Genomic DNA, 25,484 nt, shown 5'->3' with positions numbered 1-25,484 from the left:
AAATGATTTACACTAATGTTACTGAGACTGGAGGATTTGATTTATAAGGAGAGGCTGGATAGGCTGGGAGCTTTTGCCATGGAGTGTAGGAGGCTGAGGAGTGACCTTATAGAGGTTTACAAAACCATGAGGGGCATAGATAAGATGAATAACCAAGGTCTTTTGCTCAGAGTAGGGGTGTCCAAAAGCAGAGGGCATAGGTTAAAGGTGAGAAAAGATTTTAAAGGGACTTGATGGTCAAATTTTTCACATGAAGCGTGGTGCATATATGAAATGAACTGCCAGAGGAAGTGGTAGAGGTGAGAACAATTACAACATTTAAAAGATATTTGGACAGGTTCATGGATAAGAACGGTTTAGAGGGATATGGGTCAAATGCAGGCAGGTGGTTCAGTTCAGGTAGCCTGGTTGGCATGGACGAATTGGACCAAAGGTTCTGTATGAATTTATGATTCTATGAGGAGGATTTTCTTCACTTGGAGGTTAAGCATCTTTGGAACTCCTTGCCACAGAGAGCTATAGGGGCAGAGTCCTTGTGTATATTTAAGGCTGAGATAGATCAGAAGGGAAAGAAGCATTATGGGGAAAGGGCAGGAAAGTGGTCTTGAGGAATGAGAGACTATTGAATTGCACAGCCAACCTGCTCCAGGTCCTACTCTTGTGGTCTTAGCCTTCTCTGGACTGCCTCCAAAACCAGCACATCTGACGGACTACGTCTTTTGGTGCAAGTGTCCCTCCGAGTGCCTCTCCAAATGCACAAGTTGGTGTTGGGGGAAGAGAAGCGCGTGGTGGAATGATTGATGGTTCTTAGTTTCATTTCAGCGTGTGATTAAACTCTCTGAGGAGGGAGAGAGATTGTAACTGTCTACCATGGCAGATGGGCATTGGAGTGCGAGAGACTGCGGCTGTCAGTGAGAGGAGCAGCTGCTGACGGTGGGGAGGGTTTGGGGAGGGTGGGTAGAGACTGAGGCTGTCGATCAATGCAGGAGCTGGGGCGGGGGAGGGATGGGGGAATGATGTCAGTGCCTGATTCCGGTTTACGCAGCGGCAACTCGCAGTCTAAGCAAAGGCAGAGTTGGAGCTGGTCTCTCTTTGTGGGAAGGAGCCTCAGTTACAGCAAAAGCCAGCGGTATCATGGACAGTGACGACGACAATGTGGAGGAGACGGTGGAAGGTGAGCTGGGAGTGTTCCAGAGGAAGGGCTTTGGAACAAGCCGGGGGAGAAGGGAGGGACAGTGCAGTGCGGATATACCCGGCCCCAAACCGCGCGGCTTCAAAGAGATGCCTTTTATTTATTGCTTTTAACCCGCGCGTCGAAAATCAATTGCACGCCAGTGAATATACTTGGCTTTTTTTTTAAAATGTTTTGAAAAAGTTTTTCCTCCCAAGATTTTGTTTTGCACTGTTGACGAAATGTAAATTTAATTCGTCAAGATAAAACCCATAATTTTGGTTTTTGCAAGGACGTCGAAATTCTATTCTGATTTTCCTGGGAATTGAATGGATTCTTTTTAAAAACAAAACAAGTGCGATTCGATTCAAAATACAATGTGCTACTTTAACAGTTATGTAACCTGGATTATTGTGATGCTGGCAGTACAGACAGTCCCTCAGAGGAACAGAGACTGAGGCTGTGTGTTTATAATTTGTTGCATATTTATAATCTGAGACAGAGAGCCGGGAAACTTTTCTCTCCCTCGTCCCATTCCTTTTTAAACAATGTAATCTTTACATCACAGCGAAGTCTTCAAGAGGTGGTCATTGTCAATGTTGCCAATTTGCTGCACGATTCCCAGTATCAATTGTTATTTCAGAAGAATTGAGGAATAAAGCTTTTCCCAATTGTTAATGCCATACACAACAGAGAGGAAACGAACAAGCAATTTCTCCTTCTTCGTGACACTGAATGTTCAGCTGTTGTTTTCACTCGTAATAAATAACCCAGTCAGAAAAAGTCACCTCCAAACTGGGTTTCGCACCAATGAGAAAAACAGTTAAGTTGATGCCTTCCTTTTGATTTTAAGTGGACAGAATTCCTGGTGATATTTAGTCAGATGTGTAGTGGTCATATATTGCAGTAATTTGCATTGTTTTTTCTTTGGATTTAAGATGATGCAATTTACTTTTGTGTGTGTCTGTGCTGAGGTTCAGTAAGTTTAAAATGTTCCTGTTGTAGGTCCCCTGGATGAAGATAACCAGCCACATGGGTTCTGTAAAGTTACCTATTCCTCTAGTGACAGATTTGAAGGGCATTTTGTGCATGGTGAGAAGAATGGTCGCGGGAAGTTCTATTTTTTTGATGGCAGGTAAAAAAAATCAAAAGTCCATCAATTTGAAGCTTATTACTTGTTATTTAGATATTTGCTCTATCAGAGGAGTTTTTTGCTTGATCTAAGTTAGGATTTCTTTCGTTGTTTGTCATTTGGAATGTGATTAAATGTGTTTACTGGGAAAAAAGGTAGTCCCCTCCTGTTCAGCCATTTGCTGTTGTACTTAATCTATAATTCGGAAGTTTATTGACACAATCAATGTTGGTGATTCAAATTTCATATGGATGTTTCATTTCAGTTGATTTATAAAGAATATTTGGCAGCATGCTTGTTGCAGAATGTCTCTACAAACTGCTCCTTTGCAATACTGCCCAGTTTGAAAATAAGGTCTTATGTTTCGACACCCACTTTTTGATGGCATTATGAGTGTAGTTCATATAAATTAAATTACGGATATTTTCTGTCGTGGAGGGAGATTTCCTGTTTTCCTTTTTGTTTAGATTTTCATAATTACCTTTAAGAGTGGGGAAGGAGGGGGGGGGGGGAGAGATGGATGTTTTCTATCAGTGTCAGTACTGCCTTGCCAGCAGAAGTTGTTTGTATCATGAAAACACTATCTTCATAAAGAAATGTGTATGCAGCTGAACTGTGAAGCACTTTTGGGTACAAAATGCATTGTTTGTAGTTGGAGAAAAAGAGGAAAAAGTATAGAATGATGTCAATTCAGCAACTAATTTATAGAACTATTGGGTGGGGGGGGAGGTAAATCTTTAAATTTGCTGTACATGAGAGAAAAAATATGATCTAAGGAACTAAACTTTAAACATACAAAATTTTATTTCTCCAAATAAATAAGTTCAAAGACTCCAACTAAGCAATAGTGGTCTAATGAAATCACATTTAATATGTCTATAATATTTGTACTCATTTACTGGAAGAAAACTTGCTCCATTATATTTTGCTATGATTTTTTGTATCTGTTTTTCCTTTATTATAATTCCCTATCCATTATGTACAATGGGATAAACTTCAGGGTTGTGTATTCTGGTGTTCACATGCCTGTAGATCATTCTAAATCTTTTCTCCAGTTTCTCCATCTGAAAATTTTCTCAAGAACCAAACATTTTATATCTGAGGTTTTGTAAAAAAAACATTAAAGAGTACCAGACCCTAGTAACAAAATTAAATATTTCATTACGTTTCTAATAGGTTCATTTAAAAGCCTCAGCCTTTTTCAAAAGTTCAAATTGTAACTGGGTTCAATATATTTAGTGCGGCAGTTTGAGCATTTGAAGTGTATCTAATTTCTTAGCTGCATTGATTAAATATTTTTCTTTAGCTGCAAGCCTCCTTTGATCTGTGGAAAAATAACCCATTTCCAAAGGTTTTTCTTTGAGGGAATCAAATGTATATGAGGTATGGTTATGAGATGAGGGAAAATACATGTTAATTGCACTCTTAGTTCTGTGATCCAAAAAAACACAATGAGCATAAAATGCTAAAAGAAATCTGAACACTAATGTCAATTGTCTCTTCTGTGAGATGTTAAGTTTTAAAAAAGTCCATGCTAAGCAATTATACCTGTGAAACTGTTTCAAACTGAGATAAGAGTAGTAGACATATATTTGAGAAAGTGAGACAGGCAGAATGAAGTAATTACAGAGAAAGAAGAGCAGTTTCTTCTAATTTTATTTCCTTACATTTAAATAAAAATTGAGAGCAAACAAGCTTTCTTTAAAAGAAAGTTTTGGAAGGGAAGAAAGGAGGAGGAGTAAAGGGAACTACTTACCACCTGCTTTTGTGGGCAGGACTGATGAAGTAATTAATCCAGTGGCGTCACAGTTGAGTAAGACGTGAAATGACTGACCGTGTCAATTAGAAGTAAAATAATGTGTGATGTAAAATTTGCAACTAATTCAATTGTGTCAGTTTCCCTTGTGTTGTTAATAGCTCCTGGTGTTCCAGTTAGAACAGTTGTAATTGGAGTTAGGGAACAAAGAAGCATATATCCACAATCAGTCTGATAACTGGGGTCATGAGTTTTCAGACGCACTATTTCCATAATATCCCATTCCAAATTAGAAAGAGTAGCACGATAACTTTTTTTCTCCAGATATTTCATTTGTTTATTCACATGTAAGACAGAAATAAATGCACTAGCTGACTTGCAACATTACTAAGTAAGAAAGTATTTGTGGTGTGATCTTGTATCAATCCTCTGGTCCTTGTACTTAAAAATATCTTTGTGTATTATGTTATTCTTGGGTCTTTACAACCTGAGCCAGAAGGAATTTAAAGGTAAAGAAAATCAAAGATGCTAGAAATCACAAACAACCACAAATTGCTGGGATAACTCAGCACGTCGGGCAGCATTTGTGGAGAGATAGTAGAGCTAACATTTCAGAAGAAGGGTCCCTGGACCTGAAATATTAAGCTCTACGTTTTCCCCACAGATGGAACTGCCAGACCTGCCGAGTTATCTCTCAATTTCTGATTTTGTTAGGAATTTAAAGCTAACAGGAAGACACTTGATACTTTTTGAGAAATGGATATTCAACTCAGAGGCAGATATGATTTGGAAATTGGGAGCATAACAGACAATAAAAGTATTTTGAATTAAAAGCTAAATAATGTAATTGCTGAAAATATGAAACAAAATAACACTGAAAGCAACAACAAATCAGATAGCATTAATAGGAAAAAAAAGTCAGCTGACATTAAAGGTATAAACCCTTCTTTAGAACTGAAATGTATTAATGATGAGTTAAATAGGACCAAATCAATTGTAAGAGTGTAAAATATGGTGCAAGCAAACTTGTCTGGTGGAAAATCCAATAGGTTGAGCAGATAACTTAGTAAAAATATGGAAGTGAATCGTCTAGGCGATATGAAATTTGATAAGTTAAGGAAATGAGACACTCACATACAAAGACTTGCATTTATATCTCAAAATGATTTACAGCAATTACAACTGAAGTTTATTCACTGTTGTAACGTAGGAAATATGGCAGCTAATTTTATAAAACAGCTCCTACTAATTGTACTGAGGTAATGACATGTTTTTAAATTGTTCTTTTATTTCTTAAAAATATTCTTATGACATTGTAAAAGTACATTACATAATTCATCTTTGGATGTTCCATGAAGTCTAATAATCAGCTTCTTTCAATACGATACATGAAAGGTTTCCCTACACGTGTAAATATAACCTGTACTAACAACTTGTATTTGCATTTTCATGTCAAACCATGCTTTGGTTATAGCACAAGGTATTTTACAGTTTCTAGCCTCTTGGTCTAATATGGCAGGAGAGTCTAAGAGTGTGGCCTTTTGTGCTTGAGCTTTTGCGGTGGTTACCATGGGTTTTAGTGTCTCTTGTCACAAGAAATGGGGGATGCTGGTTGCAGATGGGCTGGCACCATGTTCAAACTGAAATCTGGTCAGCAACAAGTAGTTGATTGGTTTGTGAAGTTATGACTAAGGCAGTCTGCCTGCCAATAACTCTGTGGTTAGATCCTGAAAGCTGAACAACATGTAGGTGTGAATGATATTGCCAGAAGATTTTGGACCTCTGGAAAGGGAGATAGTTTGTATCTTTGAAGTAGTAAATACTTAAAGCCACCCATTGGTTTAGACAGAGACATTAATGTTTGTTAGCCACTTGCCAGTGCTGTCTCTGAGGAGCTGAAGAGAATCAAGAGAAAACAGACTAAGAGGCAGCAAAGGGTTCTGGCTAACAAAAGGACCATCTCTGTTAAACCCTGTGGACAAAAGCCATTGAATTGTTTCTCAGTTTTTTTTTCCTCCCTTCACCTTTAACAGCTTTTTTTTTTGTGCGCATATTTAGGGAGAGTTTCATGAAGGGGTTAAAGTTTGAAGTGGTAGAATTATATAGTAAAAATCACACAACACCAAGTTAAAGCCCAACAGGTTTATATGGAAGCATTAGCTTGAATATTGCTTGTCCTTCATTAGGTGATTGTGGAGCACAAGACCATAAGACACAGAATTGATAGCAAAAGATTACAGTGTCATGCAACTGAAATGATATATTGAACAAACCTGGATTGTTGTTAAGTCTTTCCTCTTTTTTTTAGAATGTTTTGGTTTATTAATATGTAAATCGCAGAACTTCTTCCAAGTCACCTTCTCGATAACTTAAGGTTTTACAACAAAAGGTGACATCTCAGCTCAGACAGTGCATTAAAGATGTGAGGTTAGAGTCTGGCTGTATTCCAGTCTTGAGTCAGACTAGTTCTATTTCCAAAGTGGAATTTACAAAGTATTACATGTATTGACTGCTTGCAGATTATGCATTTTTTTGAGCAAAATAGAATGTATCTCCAGTACAAATTCACCTCAGATTTGTATGTGTGTGCATGAGAGAGTGAGTGAGTGTGCGCAAGCTTGGTAATGTGGGTGTGATGGCATATAAGCCTGTGAGAGGGTGGGTGCTTGGATGTGAGCAGGGGTGTGTGTGGTGTGTGTGTGTGTATATGTCAGAGAGGTTCTCCATGAGTATGAGAGTATGTAAGAGAGTGTTTGTGTATGTGTGTGCGTGCGTGAGAGAGAGTGTGTAGTGTAGTGGGGTGTGTTCACCCAATCAAATAGGAGTTCAGTGCACATTTCAAAGTTTAATGGTAATTGTGTGGAAATGAGAAAAGAAAGTGGGAATGGCGCACCCTGCTGGTTGTGTCATTGGGAATGGATTTTCATTTGGTGAAATTTTGTCAGTGGTCCTCACTTGGAGAATGTATTTAGTCTTTTATTCCTTTTGTTTATGGAAAACAAAAGCTGGAAGTAGGACGTTGTTCCTCTGACTATTTCTGCTGTGATGTTGTTATGTAATTACAGGCTATTATATTATTTGACTGTGAAACCTGTCAACATTTGAAACTACTCCTGATGGTCACGTATGCACTTACTTCCAGCAGGGGTCTGTGAACAGGAATAAGAACCTCAGCCAGTTTACCTTGACCCACTCTGGCATAGGGCTTCTCTGTTAATTAGCGTTGGGTGAGTTTAGCTAACTCAGCACTGGTGTAGTTTTGATGGGCTACAAAGCTTAGTGTTGTCATGTGCTCAGCTTCCCCTCCTAAAATATGATGGAAGGGGACATTTTGCAATTTGCAAAATACCAAGGGATGAATGTATAAAACCATTTGCAGCAGACTAACCTTCATTTTTGAAGGACTCTTTTACATTGGCAGGGATAAAATCTGTGAATTTCTGCTTATACATCCCATCAGGGGTCAGTTTGTAACAGGATAAAATAAGAAGCTAAGGGCTCTTGTGGCACAGTGGTAGTTATTCTGCCTCTGGGCCAGAAGATCCGGGTTCAAATCTCACCTGTGCTGGAAATGTCTCAACATGTTCAAACAATAAGTTGATTAAAGATTCCTAAAATTCAAAGGTACAGTGTAATGCTATCTTTGCTACATTAGCCTTGCATTCTGAGCCCAAACATAAGGAATTGGTACGCTGAACAAAAAAGTACTGAGGTATTCATTGTGAAACTTCTCCTTTAGAGAGGAGGCAAGAAAATTCTTGGCGCTGAATGACAAGTTTCTCTACATTGTGTAGGTTTAATGGTCAGAACACAGAATTCCGTGAATATTTTTGTGAAATTATGGAATAACTTACAAATATGAGGATTGTCTTATTTCTAACCAGCTGTAGTGCCCCATGTTATGGATTTCAGGCTGTTCTTGTAGCCTCCACTTCTTTGTGTGGATATTATTTTGTCAAAGTGACAGCACATCCTGCAACTACAAACACATTCCCAGCATACCTTTTGAAAGCTGGTCTGAGGACGAATTGTTAATGTGACCATAGAATGTGTGAATGCTGAACATTGCACGACACTTGGGTTTGAAATGTCCGTTTAACTTAAAGCAAAAACAAAGTTGTGAAGAGAGGACTGCTGAATGTCACCCAATTTCTGGAAGATCTGAAATTGACATAGAAAGAAATTTGAGAGGAAACCCAGAGTTTTGAATGGCAGTTCAAGCACGTTAGGCAAGTGCTCATAGAACTGAATAAAAACGGTGTGGCTGTAGAGAAACCCGAACTGCTTGATTTAAAGACTAAGCAGGATAATTTTGAAGGGTCCAGTTTCTGCTCAAAAGTAAGATTGTCAAAGGACTGTGGAAACTTTGACCTGGCAATGATTGGTAGAGGTGAACCTTTTGCTGGAAAGCTGGAAGTGTCTTTGAGACTTATTTGAAATTTCTGTATATTTGTCAGAAGCGTGGTATAGAGTGAGTATTTCCTAAGTCTCAATTCAATTGTCTTAGTGCAAAACTTAACTTCTTTGTTTGAAATCAGTTGTCTGTTAGTTAGTGTTTGACTGATTTATTGATTTTAGTCTTTACCTGTTTGTTCCAGTAAAAGTCCTGAAATGTGAAATTTTGCTGTTCAACTATTACTGTTAGTTGTTTTATCAAAAAAATTAATCACTTATAGGTTTATATAGAGGTTGTGATGACTGGTCAAGAGTGTTCTTGGAGTGAAAGTGAGAAGTAAATAATTCCGTAAATACTTTAAAGCTTTTTGCCTTCCTTCTGGCCCCCAGTAATTGTGACATTCTGTGCTCTAATGCAAATAGAGTACAAAAATCCACTGGGAAATGTACATACTGTTATTGGAAGAAGAAATTAAATGATTTTAAGTGGCAAAGAAACGGAGTACTGCTAGAGGCCAGTAATGTGGTGTCTCATTTACTTGACCTTATTAACTTTACCAGCTACTGAGATAGGTCAGGGGCTAGAAATAGTTGCAAATTACCCTTCTGCCAATTGGAAAGTGTCTCTGTTTCCTTTCCCTGTGAAGGCCTAATCAAGGCAGCAGCCTCCATGGGATGAGCAGCATTTTGTTGCAACATGTTATCCAGCTGCTTGGAGGAAAAGGTCAGTCAGTCAGTCAGTCTTGGTGGATCTCTGCCATCAATAAAACTAGCACAGAAGCAAACTGGATCTGTGCATTCATTAATGTTCAATGTTTATCTTTGAGGTGGTGCTGGTAAAATCCCCACATTTAATACTTAGGTGGGGGGAAAATTGCATTACTGCTGGTTTTGCAGATAAGTTATTACCACATATCATCAACCACATATTCCATGTTCATTGAACAATCTTGCCTTTGATATTATAACTTCTCTGAAAATTAAGTGGTAAGAGTGGATTTGAAGTTAGAAAAACACTTTTTATTTCAAAATGAAATTTATTGCACCAGTCATTCCCTTGGACTGGAGATCAGATCCAGTCTGCAATTTAGACTGAAACAGCTACTTCATTAGGATTAAACTGTTTCACTTCCTGTTGATGAATCATCGTTTTTGTTTGTATGTTTACCTGCCCACTAATTTTCTAAGTTAGAACTGAGTTCATGTTTAATTGGACATAATCTAGTTTTGCTTTCAAAAAAAAGGTTGCATACACAAACAGAAGTTCAACCAGTGCAGTAATCGTTCGGTCATTTTGAAATGTAAAAATCTCCCACAAAATTACTCATAACCTGAATAAATATTTGATGGGAATCTTTCAATTTTGCTTATAGGCAAAACCAACTAAGTGACTTGGGGCGGGGGGGGGGGTAAAATGTGTAACATCATGTATCCCTTTTTATTATTTAGCACTCTGGAAGGGAACTGCATTGACGATGCTTTACAAGGACAAGCTGTGTACACCTATGAGGATGGCAGTACCCTCCATGGTACCTACATTGACGGAGAACTGAATGGCATAGCTGAGGAATATGATTCAGAGGGACAGTTGACCTTCAGGGGTCAATACAGGGATAATGTTCGATGGGGTGTTTGCTGGATGTACTTTGCGGTAAGCTTCAGTTAACTGGAGAAAGGCTTTGAAAATCGTGGTTAACTTGCACACTAATTAAAAGGATCTTTTTCGATCCCAGCCTCTGGGAAATTCTGATCTCAGCAAGGTCAGCTGTTTGGTGCTTTAATTGGGCTCAGTACACCTATTTAATTTCCTGAATATAAGATCCACTGGTACTTCCATGAATAAAATGTCAACTTTTATTTTATCACCCTATACAACGTGCACCCAAACTGTTGTAAAGCTATGGTCAAAGTGACCCTTTAGTGACCAAGGTAATGAGCAAATCCAATCAAGAATGAGTATCGAACACGTTTGCATTGATAAGACAATTTTACAAACAAGAAACCAAAAAAGATTCTTGGCAGAATATACTGTGTTGAAATGGTAATTCAGCTATATCTAGACCGGAAAGAAACGTATTAAAGTATATTTTCTGCTCACTACTATCAAATAGAGTAATCAGGCAAAATAAATTATATTGAATTGAAATATGGCTATGTAAATTTAAAGTCAGTGCCTGGAGGGCTTGTTTCCATCTTTCTTTGTTTAATGGTGGGCTCTCACGTTTATGGATTGTTTGAAAATAGCACGTGACACCATAATGTGCAACTCTTCATAAACAGAGGTTTTCACCCTCTGACTCACTTGCAGTTGCAGGACAATCCCTTTCGGCTGCGAGCAGTGAGCCAGTGATGTTGTTTGTGAAGCAAAGAATCTGGCTGGAGTGCAACCTTTTCTTTTCCACAAACTGTTCATCAGTGGGACAGTTTTTTGGTGCCCTTGTTTGCCATTCAGTTCAGCTTACACGTGGGCTGATCAGGGGCTTCTGGGGGTATCTTTATAATTCGTGGAGGTGCATTGTTGTGCTTGCACAATTTTTAGCTGCCATCCAAGTCTTCCAAAAGCTGTGGACAAAACCATTGGCCCTTACCTAGCATCACCCCTGCAACACATTCCCAACACCACCTTTTCCACCCACCACCATGGCCCACAAAATGGGGTTGAATCAATCTTCAAGCATTAAACTGGAGTCATGGTGGGGGGAATGAAGTTTACAAAGTTTCATGAGTTTATACCCTGGCTGCAAAACTACCTATTTTGTTACCATGTGTATTATTCACCCTAGCTTCAAGATTAATTTTAGGTATCCATCATATTCAGAAAAGTATGGTAGGCTCTGGAGGGAGAAATTTTATTTGGGCATTGCTCCAACTTTGTGATTCAGAGGCTCATGTGCAGCCAGTTGAGCCACAGCTGACATATGGTGAAGATGGAGAAAGCTGGCAAAACAAAAGTTAGGTTTATTATATAAGAAGTTGCCTTGTATTTGAGTTTTCATTGCCATAAACATCTAAGTGCGTAGTGCTTACTACTGTGCTCAGAAATTGCCTCAGAACAACTTCTATTTTGCTGCTGTAACTGTTCCAGCATTGCAGAAACCCCACTTTTGCAGGAATATAGGGATATTGTCCTTGTCTCTTTGGTGACAAAGTGAGAGCAAGTCTGAGGAAAATCTCTGCCTACATTTCCAGGATTTTTGAACGAAAATGCAAGATTGAACATTGTGTGAAATGAATGAAGTGACGTAATATCTTTATTTGACAGGATGGAGGCTGCCTTGTAGGAGAGGTGAATGAAGATGGGGAGATGACTGGTGACAAAATAGCTTATGTATATCCTGAGGGAAAAATAGCCTTGCTTGGGAAATTTGTTGATGGGGAACTTATTGAAGGACACCTGGCAACTCTGAAGTGTGTATCTGAGGGGAAACCCCAGTTTGAGCTGGTACCAGATGGTAAGAAATCATGATTTTATCATTACACTGTTTCATCTCATAATGCACACCTTTGTTTTCAATCATCTTCTTATATTTTTAGAAAATTTTGAATGTTTTGCTTAGGTTAAAATGGTGGATGGTGCATCAAGCCAACAAGTGTCATATTCTAAACTTAGAAGTATTTGAAAATTTTGAATGTGAAAGTATGTTAAGGTGTAAGTAGTATTTAATTCCCTGGATGGCACCTATGGAGAGAAACGGAGTTAACATATCCAATTGACTTTTCATTAGAATCTTTCAACCAGAAGCATTAACTCTGTTTCTGCCTCCATAGAGACGCCCTGAGCTGCACTGTATATCCAGGACTTTTTAATTTAATTTCAGATTTTTTGCATCTGCAGTATTTTACATGTTTTTTTATTGTAGTAACCGTGCGGTGTGGAGCAGTCTGAAAAGCATCCCCCTACCCTATACCTGTAACCCTGCATTCCGTATGGCTAATCCACTGAACCTGCATATCCCTGGACATTATGGGGCAAGTTTTAACATGACCAATCCACCTAACCTGCACATCTTTGGACAGTGGGTGGAAACCCATGCAGACATGGGGAGAATGTACAAATTCCGCACAGTCACCTAAGGGTGGAATCAAATCCCTGGCACTGTGAAGCAGCAGTGCTAACCACTGAACCACCATGCTGCCTATGGAGCCAGAAAATCAATGTTTCATCTTCCTGATGAAGGGCTTTTGCCTGAAGTGTCGATTTTTCCTGCTCCTCGGATGCTGCTTGATCTGCTGTGCTTGTCCGGCACCACACTCTTGTCTATTCTTATTGCTTTCCAATCTCTGCAATACTTTTATTATAAGTGCTTTATGTAGGGTGTTAAGAATGTATGGAAGAGAGAGGAATAAATCTGTCTATGTCTCTTATGCTGGTAACCAAATGGGTCTAGTAGAGAGTTGTGCAATGAGATGGAGTGAGTGGATTTGAGTTTAGGTTTTGGTAGGAAGGGTGTTGATGATTTCTCCTCTGTTGAGGATGATCATAACCTATGGTTTTCTCTTCTCAATTTAATACAAGGGAATTAGGAAGGCAAAGAGGAACTATAAAATTGAACAAATATAAATAATAACTAAGTAATTTACAAATGCCTAAATAACAAAAGAAAGATTTAGGGTAGTGACTGGGCCACTAACAGATGCACATAATCAATTCATAAGTGATGACATTGAAATTCAGGAATATGAAGTTAGTTCCTGTAATTCAGTATTTACTAATGGACATGACATTACATATCTTAGCGATAATGTTATGGTAATTAGTTCATACTTCCCTGGACATGCTGTATACAGAAAATACATAAAATAATTGAGGCATTCCTGTGGGACTAAGGTAAAAACTGAGATGAGGACAAACTTCACATAAATTGTTGATAATCCATGCATTGTGTTTCCTGGGTTGGTGTCTGTGAGAAGACCAGTTAGATTGGTTACTTACCCTGCATGATAACATGACGTGCAGGACTCTCTGGAGATTCCTTGACTTGCTGTCCATTTGAAATAACAGCAGCCAAAGGGAAATCCGGAGATTGCTAAATCTTTGGTAACTATCTTCAAGGCCAATGGTGAGTACCATCATTTCACCAGCATCTACAAAAACAAGACCATTGTGTTGGTGTACAAAGTTTTATAGACCAGACCCCCCTCAAAATACTTTTAAGAAGGTAACCTAGACACTACCTTTTTCTTAATTTAAAGGCAAATATAAAGTGCTGTGTTCCAGATGCAATTCGATAGGTCAAACTAGTCAACATTAAGCAAACGTAATTTATTCAAACACTATAGTATTAAAATACAACAGAAGAAGGAAGTTTTCCAATAGATACAGTAACTATTATTAACTAAAGTGTCATCCCATAAACACACCCTGGGCAAAAAAGACATTCAGAAACAGATTCTCTCTGCTCTATTCCAATGTATCCCCCAGAGAAAAGATATCAAGCGAAAACTAAAGAGTAGTAGCCAGGCGACATCTACTGCAGCTTCTAACCCTGATGGGACTCCAACAGCAGGTGCTGAATCTTAAAAAGTAAAGAACTAAAAACTAGAAAATCTGGTCAGAGAGAGTTGACCACACCTTTCCTGGCTGTTTCTATTGTTCCAACGTTTTAAGAACCAACCCAAGGCCTCACAAGCTGTTTGTTACCGTAAGGACATAATATACCTCTTAAAGCTGCAGCATTGTCACACAATATTTTAAAGGTGTCAGGAGAAACTGAGAATTCTATTTTTAAAACTGCATATGAGATCCAGCCTTTAGAATTACAGGCATAGGGTATAGTGCAAATAAGTCATGCTGAACATTTATAAGATAATGGTTAGGCCTCAGTTTGACTTATTATTATATTTTGATTCTGGCCACCTCATTTTAATAGGTATTTAAGAAGCCTTGGAAGGTGTGCAGATGAGATTTAGTTAAATATACCAGAGACACAGTATTTCATTTGTCATGGGACTAGAGAAATTGGGTTGTTTCAAGAGACTTCAAAATCATGCAACATTTTTGATAGACTGCATACAGAGAAACCATTCCCAGTGACAGAAAGCTTGGAGGATTTAGACTTAAGGCGATTTGCAAAAGAACCAGAGGTGACATGAGGAATTTCTTTTCTTAATGTGCAGTGATTTATTATGGTCTGGAATGCATTGACCGAAAGAGTGTGAAACCCAGATTCAGTGTCTTTTTTTAAAAAGAAAAAAAGACTTGAAAGGAAAATAATTTGCAGAGCAGCAGAAAAGGAAGGAACTCATTTATAACTCTAAGTGTCAGTACAGTGGTCTCCTTTGTACCTTTCCATTTTGCTGTAACTTCTCTGTCCTATGATCCTGCTCCATTAGCTAGCTGATGAAAGAGCAGCGCTGTGAAAGTGTGTACTTCCAAATAAACCTGTTGGACTATAACCTGGCGTTGTGATTTTTAATTTTGTCCACCCCAGCTCCACATTATAACTCAGAAGACCAAGAATCATAGCCAGTCTTACTCTCCTTTCTTAATCTTGATAATTTGTACAATAGGATTGTGGGGAGATTTCTGTTTGTACAAGCTGCAGGGAATCATTTCAATCTATATAATCCCTGTTTGGGTCATTTTTAAATCTTTTGATATTTTACTCGTAGAGTTTATCTCACATGAAAGATTGAACAAAATTATTTTAAATATAATCCTCCTTCAGTTAAATTTTGGATTAAATCAACTCAAGTTGTTAGTGGCACAGAGGTATGTTACATCGTATTCAAAGTAAAATGGCAAGCTCTGAACATACTACTGCCCAGTATGAAAGATTGTGAACAATTACCTTACCTTAAATGCAAGTAGGTATCCCTCACTTGAATTTATTTTCATTTCCCATGTAGAGTTTACTACATATTTGCTGCATTGGTGTAGGAAGCAGTGTATAATTGAAAAGCTGTAACTCTAATAAGAACAAAATGTTGTAACTGTATAGCATCTTTAACTTGTAAAGCACAATGGATATTTAACCAAGAATATCATCAAACAATATGTAACACAGGATTGGTGACCAAAAACTTAAACAAAGAAAAGGTTGTAAGAAGTGTCTTTAAAGGAGGGTAGGTAGGATTAAAGAAATAGTACAAAGTATGGGATTACACTGCTAAACGGTCAATGGAAAATAGTAGAGCAGCTAGCAGTAGTAGCATACTGATACCTGAGGATAACCTGCCGGAGGAGGTTATAGTTTGGCAAGATGAGACCGTAAAGCAGTTTGCAAATCAAGGTATTGTTGAACCAGGAGCTGACGTGGGTCTGCAGGTAAAGGGTGAAATGAACAGCTGTGTAATAGGATATGGACATCAGAGTTTTGAATGAGATTTAGCCAGAGTGTGATTGTTGACTACCTTTCTTACTGAGTAACTTATATATTCATAGTTTGCCATGTTACTCTGAATATAGTGGAATATAATTCTGCTCCATTAACAACTTCAGTTGATTTTATTCAAAATTAAATGCTGAAGAATGATTATTCTCAAAATAATTCTGTTCATCTTTCAACAATAAGGAGACAACCGGTATCGTTGATTCTGAGGATGGGTATTGTTCTGATTAAGATGTATATTTGAAGCTAATAATTATTTTTAAAAGACTAATATGGAAAATTCAAGAAATATTGCCTGGAAGTCTGAAACTGTTAAATCTAATATCCTCCTTTCTTCACAACAGGTCCACTTTACACTTTCGACAAGTCCAGCTCATTTTGCATTTCTACAAATTGCCTCCTGCCTGATCCTTATGAAAATGAAAGGTTGTTTAAATTTATTCCCTCCATAAGCCGGCTTTTTCATTTTTAAATATTGAAATTACTGATTGTTGAAGAAAACTAAATTTTCTATCTTGTCAGTGACTGTTGTCAGCATGAAATAACTGTTCTGGTTGTGAAAAAGGAAGTATAATGTATTCAAAGATTAAAAAACAGCAAAGGAAGTACTGTAGATTCATTTTTGATCTAGAACTGGAACGTTGCACACCAACCAGGAGGTGGAGGTTGCAAGATGAGCTTGAAATTGAGTCTCATTAACTTTGAGTAAGTCACCCTTGACCACAGTATCAGCACTTGCAGTTCAGTCATTTTATAAAGATCAGTGCCTATCTAGCTGTGGTCCAAACTCAGCCATAGAAGAGCAAAATGGACAATAGACTGATACCAGACCAGCGTTTCTTGCAAATACTTGGAAACGTGTGTGGTTTTCCTGGCTCTGCAAGCTTAAAATGAAACTTTGTCTTTAATCATTGGCCACTTGCTAGAATGTGTCCATGCCTGGAAAACCTGAACGGACCAGGCCTGATATTTCCCTTGCTGAGAGCAGGCCAGGTTTCTTAAGATACCCTATCTAGGCATTTATCCCTTCCTTAGCACATGGAGTAGGTTAATGAAGTCTATTACCTGTTTTAGACAGCCACCACAAATCTCTGAACAAAAAGTCAACCTTAATATTGGGATTGATGCCTCTTAAGGTGTCCCTGGAGGTCAGGATATCAGTCTCTGAAATTGGCCATCATTGTCTAATTCTAGACGATGAGCACAACAAGATACAGGTATACTATACAGTATTTCAAAACATTGGAAATGCACATCAGCATCTGTAAAGGGAGAGTCAGATCTTCCCCCAAGGTTAACTAGTATTTTTCTTTTCAGATGTAATAGACACTCTGGTACATTTTCAGCACTTTTTGTTTTTTTTCAGAATTGGATTTTCTCAGACTATTGATAAAGTTTTCTATCATAGTTCAGTTTTTGTTTAAATTTCTTTTTTTGATCATCTTTGAGTTGTAATGTAATAGACACTCTGGTACATTTTCAGCACTTTTTGTTTTTATTTCAGAATTGGATTTTCTCAGACTATTGATAAAGTTTTCTATCATAGTTCAGTTTTTGTTTAAATTTCTTTTTTTGATCATCTTTGAGTTGTAAGTTTTAAAAATGACTATTCCTATATTGTAAGTAATGGGTTAGCTTCACTCCACTTCAATTTTACATCATGCTTAATGTGAAACTCGATCAGTTTCCTCCTAAACATGTTCAAATTCTTGGCTGAAGTTTTGTGATAAATCAATTTTACCCCAACGTTTTGATCAATGATCTGGAATAACAGCCACTTTCTTGTTGGATGGTTAATTATGGTTTACATTTTAATAAGTACTTAATACTTATTTACAAATTATAACAATTGATTTAAAAATGTCTTTCAAAACCGTCTTGCATGAAGCAGGAATAATTATTAAAGGTGATGTAAGTTTATGAATTTGAATGCATTCTGCAAAGAAAATTTCTTCAATCTCTCTTTTGATCTGTCACCATGAGCTGATTTGTGAAGTGATTGAGGTAGATCTTTGTCTTCGCCAGGACATTTAGCATTTCCTGGGCAGAACGCAAAAAGCAATATCAGGCAGGGAGGATTGCACACCTCTTTTGGTACTTGTCGAACTTTCCTTCATTCATTTCAATGGATGGAAAATTGGACAGATCATTACTGATCAGAAATGATCCCTGACCGATTTTTCTGTCTTCACTCAAGTGATGCTTAAAGGCCAGGTAATGTTTTAAAAACAAAAAAAGCCCAACCTGAAACCATACTGAACCCATATGAAGAAGAATTGGAAATTGCTGGAAAAGCTCAGCAGATCTAGCAGCGTCTGTGAAGAGAAATCAGAGTTAACATTTCATGTCCAGTGAGAAGGGTCACTGGACCCAAAACGTTAACTCTGATTTCTCTTCACCAATGCTGCCAGACCTGCTGAGCTTTTCTAGCAGTTCTTGTTTTATTTTCTGATTCACAGCATCTGCAGTTCTTTTATTTTTTATGATGAATAAATGGACAGGGCATGACACACTGCAACTTTCAGTAACATTTCATAGTTCAGAAATAATGGATTAATTTGTTAATTATTATTCCATAACTTCAGGACTTTCAACTATTAAGGTAGTTGGGAGAAGTATATCACATTCCCATTATTTTGGCAAAGATACAAGGCATGGAATGTCGACTGTGTTCTGATTGAAAGAATAAGCAAAGTTGAGGTAAAATGAGAAATGATCAGTTGATGCTGAATTATTGTGGTCACAATCGTGGTGACTCACTTTCTGTGATCGTGTTGAAGGGGTGATTGTCTATTATAACACCTTAACTGCACTCATGTGCAGCAAAACAAATGCAGCACCTAACATCGTTGTTGACCTGATGTGTATGACACCAATCTACAAAATCCTCAATAAAAGCCAAAAGAAAAGGGGATGCTGTAAATCAGAGACAAAAATAGAAAGTGGATATCATGAACTGGGGAGAAAGTGTTATTTTCATCAAACCTGTTGGTAAACATAAATTTGGGCGACTGAAGTCTGGGGAAGTGGATGTTCTGTACATCTTGCTGAACAGTATTTTGTCAAACGAAGATGTGCTAATAGTGCAGTTTTAAGATGAGATAGTGTGGCTGTGCTTTTGTCAGAATTCTCCCTTATCTGTTTACCGTTCGAGATATTGTTGGTTGCAAAGGCAGGGACTCCAGCAAAGTTAGTTATATTTCCTATCTTTTTGTAAAAATAAGCTGGTCAAGATCAACAAGCTAATTGTTTTTCATTGGAAAAACCAAATGCTTAGTTCTACTTTTAAATATATTGCAGTGATTGCATATTTGATCTAAGGACGTGCATAAATGTTGTTTTGTTATTTCTCCTGAATTAGGGTGCATGTTATTGAATCTCTTATTCCACATGCTGGGGAAGGTTTGTTTGCAAAAGTAGCAGCCGGACCTGACACAGTCATGGCTTTCTACAATGGAATACGATTAGCGCATGAAGAGGTGAGCATCACAATTCCAGAGTTTCTAATCAAAGTAAAATTTATTGGTCAGAAAGACTGCGGACAAAGTCAGTTTGTTTGTAAGAAAATCACTTGGATATATTTTCTTTCCAGGTAGATGCTCGAGATTGGTCGCTCAATGGGAGCACTATATCCTTGGATGGTGATACTGTACTAGATGTTCCTGAGCCTTACAACAGTACAGAACATTATTGTGCCTCCCTGGGGCACAAAGCAAATCACTCCTTTACTCCCAATTGCAGTTATGCTACGTAAGTATTTTTTTGTTATGGGTAGTACTTTTGAAAGTCATAGTCATAGAGATGTACAGCATGGAAACAGACCCTTTGGTCCAACCCATCCATGCTGAGGAAGTTGATTGGGGGCCATTGAGTATGCATCGACATAACTACCACCAAAAGTGTACTAATTCCAAAGACTATGTCCCGTACCCTAGAATGTTAATTTGTTTCAAGTGCTCATCCAAATAGTTTTTTTTTAAAAGGTTAAGGTTTCTGGCCTCCGCTACCTTTTGTAGGCAGTGCATTCTAGATGCCCATTACAGGCCGAGTGAGAAGGTTTTTTCTTAAATCCACTCTGAATCTCTTGCCACTTAACCCTAAACTGTGGCCCTTCGTGATTGACCACTCAACCAAGGGGAACAGCTGCTCCCTGTTGACCCTATCCATACCTCTTATACTCTTATACACTTCAAACACACCCCCCTCAGTCTTTTTTGCTCTAAAGAACAATCCAAGCCTGTCTAGTCTCTCCTTACAGCTCAATTGTTCCATCCCAGTCAACGCCCTTGTGAACCTCCTCTGTACCCCCCCTCTAGTGCTATCACATCCTTCCTGTAGTAAGGTGACCAGAAATGCACGCAGTACTCCAGCTGTGGCCTAACCAACACTCTGTACAACTCCAACATGACCTGCTTGATCTTATTCTCTATGCACGACTGATAGAAGCAAGCATCCCATATACCGCCTTAACTATCCTGTAAATAATTATATGATGATCCTTCTTAGGCTACCCAGTGTCCCATCTTTCATTAAATACTCCTTCATCTTGTTTCTTCTTCCATGGTACATCACCTTGCTCTTATCAGGGTTAAGCAGATCTGCCACTGCTCTGCCGATCTTCAGTGTTAACCACCCCAACAATCTTGCTGTCATCTGTAAAATTGCTTAACATTCCCCCCATTTTTAAAATTTATATCATTTATAGAACATAGAAAAGTACAGCACAGAACAGGCCCTTTGGCCCACTATGTATTGTCTAGGATTAATCCTAATCTAAAATAAAATAACCTAACCTACCACTCATCACTGACCTCCACTCTCTGCCTTCTGTCAGCCAACCAATTCTGAATCTAGAGAGCCGAATCTCCCTGTATCCCATACCTCCTGACTTTATGAATGAGTCTACCATTGGGAACCTTATCAAATGCCTTACTGAAGTCAATATACACCACATCCACTATCCAACCTTCTTCAACCTGTCTCATCACCTCCTCAAAGAACTGAATAAGATTTGTGAGGCATGACCTGCCCCCCACAAAGCCATGCTGACTGCTTTTAATCATGCTATGCTTTTCCAAATAGTCATAAATCCTATCCCTCAGAATTCTTTCCAAAACCTTGCTGACCACAGACTTAAGACTGACTGGTCTGTAATTGCCAGGGATTTCCCTATTACCCACCTTGAAAAGAGGAACAACATTCGCCTCCCTCCAATCCACTGGTACGACTCCTGCGGAGAGTGAGGAAGCAAAGATCTTTGCCAGTGGCTTCGCAACCTCCTGTCTCGCTTCCCAGAGCGACCTAGGATAAATTTTGGTCTGGCTCTGGGGACTTATCAATCTTAATATTTGCCAAAAGTTCCAGCACTTCAACTTCCTCAATCTCGATCTGTTCAACCCTGTTTCCCAGCTCCTCAAAGTTCTAATTCACAACAAGGTCCCTTTCCTTACTGAAAACCAAAACAAAATACTCATTTAGGGCTTCCCCTATCTGCTCAGACTTCGCTCAAAAGTTCCTTATGCTATCCCTGACCGGCTTTACCTTCTCCCTGATCATTATCTTATTCCTCACGTGTGAGTAAAATACTTTTGGGTTCTCCCTAATTCTTCTTGCCAGGCCTTTTTCGTTCCCCTCATGGCTCTCCTCAGTCCATTTTGAGCTCCTTTCTTGTAAGCCTGTAATCCTCTAAAGCTGTGCAAGATCCTTGCTTCCTCCACCTTACGTAAGCTGCCTCCTTCCTTTTGACGAGAAGCTCCTCTGTTCTCGTCATCCAAGGCTCCTTAATCTTACCCCTTCTTGCCTGTCTCAGAGGAACAAATTTACGCATCACTCGCAACAACTATTTCCACATGTCTATTGTGCCCTTTCTGTGGAACAATTACTCCCAATTTGTATTTTCTAACTCCTGTCTGATAGTGTCATAATTTCCTTTTTCCCAATTAAACATCTTCTGATGGTAGCTGCTCCTTTCCCTCCCCATAGCTATGGTAAATGTGAGGCAGTTGTGGTCACAGTCACCAAAGTATTCTCCAACTGCGAGATCTGACACCTGTCCTGGCTTTTTGCTGAGCACCAAATCCAAAACGGCCACTCCCCTCATCGGCCTGTCTACATACTGAGTAAGGAAATCCACCTGAACACCTGACAAAAATGGCTCCTTCCAAACCATCTGAACTAAGGAGGTTCCAGTCAGTATTGGAAAAGTTAAAATCACCCATAACAACATCTGCATTTTTCCAAAATCTGCCAGCTTGTGAGTTCTTCGATCTCCCTATTGCTATTAGGGGGTCTGTAGAAAACCCTCAATGAGGTATCTGCTCCCTTGCTGTTCCTAACTTCCACCCATACAGACTCAGTAGACAAACCTTCCTTGACAACCTTCATTTCTGTAGCTGTGACGCACTGTCTGATTAGCAACGCTACAACCCCTCTTGTTTTTTTTCCCCCCTCCCTGTTCTTTTTAAATGTTCTAAACCCAGGAACATCTAGCAACCATTTCTGTCCCTGTGAAACCCATGTCTTCATTATGGCCACAACACCATAGTTCAAATACTAATCCATGCTCGAAGTTCATCACTCTTATTTCTGACAATCCTTGCATTAAAGAGGACACACTGTATTTTTATGTACATTTATGTATATAACAAACAAAAGGGGTCCCTTTCCCTTGAAAAGAACCAAGAAAATTGATGACCACTCAAAATTTAAAAGCCTCAATACATTCACTTAAATCTGTTTAATTCTCACTTTAGTGTACATTTAGTTGATGGATGTTGCTTATGCATCTTCCTGGCATTTGGCATTGATACTGTAATTCTGATGCTGTAAAAACCACATCTGATTCTTACTTTCCTTTTAATGCTGTTGGCCTGGAAAGAGAACTTATGATTTAACATACAGTATACTTGAATTCAACCATGTTTTAAAAATTACTTTTTTGGTATATCATTGTAACTTCTTCTGTCAAGGTTTATTCATCCTCGGTTTGGACATATTAAAAGTATCCGTACCATCCAGGCAGTACAGAAAGATGAAGAACTTACAGTTGCTTATGGATACGATCACTATTCTGCAGGCAAGGGTGGTCCAGAAGCTCCTGACTGGTACAAGCTTGAACTGCAGGCCTTCCAACATGTTCAACGGAAATGAAATTTATACAGCTTTCTCTTTAAGCAGGTAGCAAAAGCAGAAGAAGCTATGCACTAAAGCTATGTGGAACTGCCAGATCAGGATCATTAAAATGCTCTGTTTTAAAAATTATCATATACCTTGTATATAAAGTATTCAAGGTTAGATTTATTTGTGAAATACAATATATAAGGCACTTGAACAAGTAGATATACATTTGCATCAGCACATGGAAATTTGTTATGTAGCAGTAAACACTATTAACCTGTTAATTATACAGTGTAGCTTGTCCTACCTAACAGTGTTAACATGCGCTTTCTAAAGCGGCTCATGGACTGCCAGATACACCTTGGCCATTTTTATTGTTTCAAATCTGCATAATCTGTTCTACTTTTAGGCAAGTCTAACTCTACACATACTGTTTATGGGTTTATAGTGTTCACCTCCTAAATATCCAAATACTACCAATGATAGCTGTTTCATCTTTAGCTGAATTGATTATGACTATTCATCATTTGATGTTGTAACTGGGGTTTTAGTGAAAGCTAACACCGGCTAGTTGTAATTTTTGTAACTTGTCCACTTTAATTGCGAATAACACTTAGCACCATTTGATAGATTTTGTCCTCTGAAAGTTGGTGTCTGGAGAAAGCATTTTGAGTTGCATATCAGTATCGCTAGAATGAAGTATTGTTATTTATAGATTTTGCAGATAGCTCAGTGATAATTTAAGCATTTATTCAATAATGTTCAAGTGCATTAGTTGGCATTTATCATCTCGTGTCACTTGCAAAGTATTTAATATTAATATTAAATATAGCAATTGACAACAATGTTGCACTCTGATCTTCAGATACAACAGCTTAACTCATGGTGATTCGTGTGACCTTGTTGATAAGATGCAAGACATCAACCTTGCACTTTCTGTAGTTTGTTTCACAACACTGAGTAAACAAAGCCAGCAACTGAAGAGATGCAGCATAATCCAAATAGAGCATTTTTATGTAAATGTGACAACATTGTTTCAAGTAACAGTTAACCTTGCTTCAGGTATAGAAATATAACCATGGCCACATGCAAGCATTTTTCTCCTAAAGAACAGTAGCACAATCAAAAATTGTGTTTCAGTACAATGTTCTTTCTTTCTTGAAAGCTTGACTAGTTAAACTCTGCATTTTGTAACTGGTGGTTGCAGCCTTATTAAATTACATAGTTTTGCTAATGTAACTGAAAAAAAAGCTTAACTGGGTGAGAGTATGAAAGATTGGAGTGGATCCAAAAGTTTACAGATTCCCCTCTAGTCTTCTGATTGTGTGTATCCTCTTTCAGTGTATTAAATGAAAGTGTGTGCATTTTATAAGAATGTCTGGGTGAGCATGAGAATTGTTTTGGTTGATAGGAGTGGGGAAAACATTTATAATATGTTTTGGATTTGACAAAATGAATTATGTTGTAACCAATATATAAAGTTGATAACTTGGTACAGGTCAAGAAAATTTGTTTTCTAATGGTGATTTAAACAAAAATGTGGTAAACTGTGAATAAATGGATTTTTTTACTGTAAAGATAGAAATATGCAGAGAAGAACAAATCATGGATCTAATTGATTTTTTTTTAAGAATTGTAATGTATGTCACTATTTCAGTGCATGGTTTGTTTTCAAATATGAAATGTTCAGTTTGAGTCTCAACTTTTGTCATTCTTTTGCTTCGGATCAGTCTTGTTTGACTGAAAATGAGGGTGGGTTACAGTATTTCAGAATAAAAGTAATGGACTCTTGATCTTTTTACAGCATTGTAGTGCCGTATCCATCAGTAATGGCATTTGTGGATTTGTCAACATATTAAACAGCAAACTCTAGTGCAGAAGTTCTGCATTGCTGACTGAATTCATATTATAGCAATAGGTTATCAGCGGTAATAAATGCTCCAAGCTTACAATTGACTGGACTCTTCACTATTTTCATCGCCTAAGACTTTGATCCTGTGATCTGCTTTTTAATTAAGTTTCAAGGTGAATTATCAGTTATTAAATATCATTTTAAGATTTTAATTGCTCATTGGTTATAGAAACCATGTGGTTTTGTACTGAGCTGTACATGCCAAAAGATATCAGAGTTCATTCTTAGTTCTGCGCTGAGTAAGTTGGTCTCTGAGCAGAGGGAAATATTAATTTGGATGATGAGCAACCACAAGGAATAGCTTATATAATAGAAACATTTTTGGAAGTCCAGGTAGTATTTGTGAAAAGAACCAGTGAATGTTTCTGAACTGAACAAGTAATAACTATCGAACTTCTAGGTTGATTGCAGATAACTGGGCTGCTCATTTTATTAGAATTGTATAAGAAACAAGGCAGTTGCACTTCAGGCAGGCTGCCACAGATCTTTTCAGGCACATTTTTGCAAACCACAATGAACAGCTATGGAAACAAATAGAATACCTATTGTAGATGTCTATTTGAAGACTAAATGTCAGCCAATGAACAGTAGAATACCTCTCTGAAATGTTACATAATATCTTTTTAATTTTAGGCCACCTGAATGGAAGATTGGGCCTCAGTTTATTGGCT

General features: G+C 38.1%; 1 protein-coding gene across 1 annotated transcript; it reads left to right on the top strand.

Annotated features, from left to right (window-relative positions):
* The first annotated feature begins 1,012 nt into the window (after window positions 1-1,012).
* Window positions 1,013-24,857, top strand: setd7 (SET domain containing 7, histone lysine methyltransferase). Its single transcript, XM_043674108.1, has 8 exons — window positions 1,013-1,174; window positions 2,177-2,306; window positions 9,904-10,105; window positions 11,717-11,906; window positions 16,130-16,211; window positions 19,147-19,264; window positions 19,378-19,535; window positions 22,754-24,857. The coding sequence occupies exons 1-8, from the start codon at window positions 1,135-1,137 to the stop codon at window positions 22,932-22,934; spliced, it is 1,101 nt and encodes a 366-aa protein (XP_043530043.1). The 5' UTR covers window positions 1,013-1,134; the 3' UTR covers window positions 22,935-24,857.
* Window positions 24,858-25,484: the final 627 nt, after the last annotated feature.

The sequence above is a fragment of the Chiloscyllium plagiosum genome, chromosome 32, assembly GCF_004010195.1.
Source record: "Chiloscyllium plagiosum isolate BGI_BamShark_2017 chromosome 32, ASM401019v2, whole genome shotgun sequence".
Classification (NCBI taxonomy): domain Eukaryota; kingdom Metazoa; phylum Chordata; class Chondrichthyes; order Orectolobiformes; family Hemiscylliidae; genus Chiloscyllium; species Chiloscyllium plagiosum.
Note: the sequence above shows the minus strand (reverse complement) of the source record. Positions and strands in the feature narration are given on the sequence as shown.

What these genes read in the sequence shown, in the direction of transcription:
- setd7 (XM_043674108.1), top strand. Translation starts at nt 1,135, where the DNA reads ATGGACAGTGACGACGACAATGTGGAGGAGACGGTGGAAG. An exon ending in TTCTATTTTTTTGATGGCAG is followed by an intron (nt 2,307 to 9,903) that starts GTAAAAAAAATC and finishes TTTATTATTTAG; the next exon opens with CACTCTGGAAGGGAACTGCA. An exon ending in GATCCTTATGAAAATGAAAG is followed by an intron (nt 16,212 to 19,146) that starts GTTGTTTAAATT and finishes CTCCTGAATTAG; the next exon opens with GGTGCATGTTATTGAATCTC.